General features: G+C 57.6%; 1 protein-coding gene across 1 annotated transcript; it reads left to right on the top strand.

The window, feature by feature from the left end:
- The first annotated feature begins 494 nt into the window (after positions 1-494).
- On the top strand, positions 495-3,091 carry LOC125543616 (purple acid phosphatase 15-like). Its single transcript, XM_048707028.1, has 6 exons — positions 495-1,034; positions 1,109-1,300; positions 1,398-1,955; positions 2,064-2,254; positions 2,349-2,633; positions 2,737-3,091. Exons 1-6 carry the CDS (start codon positions 521-523, stop codon positions 2,872-2,874), a joined length of 1,878 nt encoding a protein of 625 aa, XP_048562985.1. The 5' UTR covers positions 495-520; the 3' UTR covers positions 2,875-3,091.
- Positions 3,092-3,590: the final 499 nt, after the last annotated feature.

The following is a 3,590-nucleotide window of genomic DNA, read 5'->3' as shown; positions in this document are numbered from 1 at the left end:
GGCGTTTTGTCGAACACCTTGCGAGCGCCGAGCGACAGTGAGCGGCCGGACGCTGTTCGTTGGAGGACTGCCGCGCGTGAGGGGCGGCGGTGACTAGAGGGAGACGGAGAAAGCCGCCGCAGCGCAGGGATAGGCCGAGGAAGCGCCGGAACGGTCGCCGGAATAAATGGGGTGGCGCGGGCAGCGGCGGCGCCGTGACTGGATGGGGTAGATGGAGTTGCGAGCAAGCGTTCGAGAGTCCAGCGCGCGGGAGCGGGTGCAGCAAATAAGCGGCGTGCTATGGCGTTTCGGCCCGCGCGCTGAATTAGATATGCCGCGCGCGTGATTTTTACGCCTCGCCTGGAACGGTAGCTCGCACAAAAAACACTAATTTTTCAGCACGGTGCTTATATAACGCGGTTGTTGGAGACGCTATCAGAAAACAGACATGTCGGCTTGCAGTTAGGGAAGTTTTGAAGCACACGTGGACGGACCCGTTCTGACGGAGGTGGGGGGGCATATTCGACGGTGACCATGGAAGATGCCCACTTTTGCAGCAATGTCGAGGCAACCTTGCTTGTGTTTATCCTGCTGTTCCAAAGTGGGCGGCCGGACGGGACGTCACCGAGTTGCCAATTCCAGAGAATGCAACAAGATCACCAGATTCGACTTCACTCCCATCCTTCTCTGCTCGATTCCTATAAATTTTCCCACAAAATCGTCCCAATTCTCTCCATGCCAATCTCACCTCGCACTGCTCTCCTTTCGATCCCGACGAAAGAGGGAGCGCCCGCGGCACCAAACGACTATGGGGATTTGGAGGGGGTCGCTGCCGCTGCTTCTGCTCGCCGCCGCGGCGGCGGCTGAGCCGGCTTCGACGCTGGAGGGACCGTCGTGGCCGGTGACGGTGCCGCTGCGGGAAGACAGGGGCCACGCGGTGGACCTGCCGGACACGGACCCCCGGGTGCAGCGTCGGGTCACAGGCTGGGCTCCCGAGCAGATCGCCGTCGCGCTCTCCGCCGCTCCCACCTCCGCCTGGGTCTCCTGGATCACAGGTAGTTGAGCTAATTTCACTGGAATGTAATGCCTTTGGTCAGTTCTGAGATGGCATTGGCTGTTGGTTCCGCAGGGGATTTCCAGATGGGCGGCGCCGTCAAACCGCTGGACCCCGGCACGGTCGGCAGCGTCGTGCGCTACGGCCTCGCCGCCGATTCTTTGGTCCGCGAGGCCACCGGCGACGCGCTCGTGTACAGCCAGCTCTACCCCTTCGAGGGCCTCCAGAACTACACCTCCGGCATCATCCACCACGTCCGCCTCCAAGGTCGATCCCCTGCTCCACAATCCAAAAACAAACAAAAAATGCAGTTTTTACAGCTACCAGAAGCAAACGTGGGACTGAAATTCTCGCCGCAATGCAGGGCTTGAGCCTGGGACGAAGTACTACTACCAGTGCGGCGACCCAGCCATCCCGGGTGCGACGAGCGCCGTGCACGCGTTCCGGACGATGCCGGCCGTCGGGCCGCGGAGCTACCCGGGGAGGATCGCCGTGGTCGGGGACCTCGGGCTCACGTACAACACCACCTCGACCGTGGAGCACATGGCGAGCAACCAGCCCGACCTGGTCCTCCTCCTCGGCGACGTGAGCTACGCCAACCTGTACCTGACCAACGGCACCGGAACGGACTGCTACTCCTGCTCGTTCGCCAAGTCCACCCCCATCCACGAGACGTACCAGCCGCGCTGGGATTACTGGGGGAGGTACATGGAGTCCGTGACGTCGACCACGCCGATGATGGTGGTCGAAGGGAACCATGAGATCGAGCAGCAGATCGGCAACAAGACGTTCGCGGCTTACAGCGCGCGGTTCGCGTTCCCGTCCAAAGAGAGCGACTCCTTCTCCCCCTTCTACTACTCGTTCGACGCTGGCGGCATCCATTTCATCATGCTCGCTGCCTACGCTGCCTACAGCAAATCAGGTGCTCACACAATTCAATCCAGTTTAGTTCTGAACTGAACTGTATTTGATTAGTGAAAGGAAGCTGAAACTTGGTGGACTGAATCTTGTGCACAACAAATAAATTCAGGAGAGCAGTACAGATGGTTGGAGAAGGACCTGGCAAAGGTGGACAGATCGGTGACCCCGTGGCTGGTCGCCGGGTGGCACGCGCCATGGTACAGCACCTACAAGGCTCACTACAGGGAGGCAGAGTGCATGAGAGTGGCCATGGAGGAGCTGCTCTACTCCTACGGCCTCGACATCGTTTTCACCGGCCATGTATGTAACGTAACACCGTCTGACTTACAGTACCTCTGAAGTCTGAACATTAATTGGCAAGCAGCTGAGAGTGGCTTTGTGTGAGGTCTGGCAGGTGCACGCGTACGAGCGCTCCAACCGGGTGTTCAACTACACGCTGGACCCGTGCGGCGCCGTGCACATCTCGGTGGGCGACGGCGGGAACCGCGAGAAGATGGCCACCACCCACGCCGACGACCCAGGGCGCTGCCCGGAGCCACTGTCCACGCCTGACGACTTCATGGGCGGCTTCTGCGCCTTCAACTTCACGTCCGGCCCCGCCGCCGGCAGCTTCTGCTGGGACCGGCAGCCGGACTACAGCGCCTACCGGGAGAGCAGCTTCGGCCACGGCATTCTCGAGGTAACTGCTGCTCCGTGAAGAAATACCGAGAGTAGCTTCTGACCTTGTAGATACATACTGTACATAGTTGGGTGACTGAGGAGCTAATAATTTGTTGGTGCAGGTGAAGAATGAGACGCACGCTCTGTGGAAATGGCACAGGAACCAGGATCTGTATCAAGGTGCTGTCGGAGATGAGATTTATATCGTCCGGGAGCCGGAAAGATGCCTGCTCAAATCCAGCATAGCGGCATACTTTTGATCTAACACTAGCCAAATCAAATTCACGTGTATAATGTGTAGTACTAGCTGGTAGGTACTTCGACCTGTGGTCCAAGCGAACTCTCTATTCTTTCACGAGCTCTCTGCGAGCTCTGACGAGATTAAGATAGGTTGAGATTTGTGGGGTAGCATGAAAGACTTGTGATCTAGTATCAGTCTATACACTGATAAATAAAATTGGTACGTATCGTTTTTCAGATGAACAGGCGAACTTCGCCCTGCTTTTTCATTATTATAGCTGGGAACGGAACAGGCTACTGGGTTGGCACTTGGCAGTCACAGTTTACAAGGTGAATTGTACAGTATGATTTGTACCACAGGGCGGGACTTGGCTGCTGTTGGTAGAGTGGAAGAGGAAGAGGAGCGTGGCCAGCTTCGGTGGAGAGCACCGCGCAGGCGCAGCTGCTCGGCCGCTCGGACCGGAAATCGGCGCTCCGAGTCCGAGGGAAGCACGCCACGACCACCGTGGCAGCCATGAATATACCTACCCGGAGGGAGCTCTTCCTCCTTGCAAAGCTTTGGAGTTTTTTTTTTGAAAAGATAAAGCTTTGGAGTTGAAGAATGTAGAAGGTGAGATGAGAGTGCGAGTGGAAACGGAGCACACAGGCAGCTTGTCTTTAGTATTAGGAGGCCTACGCCATGAAGGAACACATAGTTTTTACAGGGAAGACAAAAAACAGAGGGGGGGGGGGGGGG

The sequence above is a fragment of the Triticum urartu genome, chromosome 3 (genome assembly GCF_003073215.2).
Source record: "Triticum urartu cultivar G1812 chromosome 3, Tu2.1, whole genome shotgun sequence".
Lineage (NCBI taxonomy): Eukaryota > Viridiplantae > Streptophyta > Magnoliopsida > Poales > Poaceae > Triticum > Triticum urartu.
This window is presented reverse-complemented; position numbering and strand designations above follow the sequence as displayed.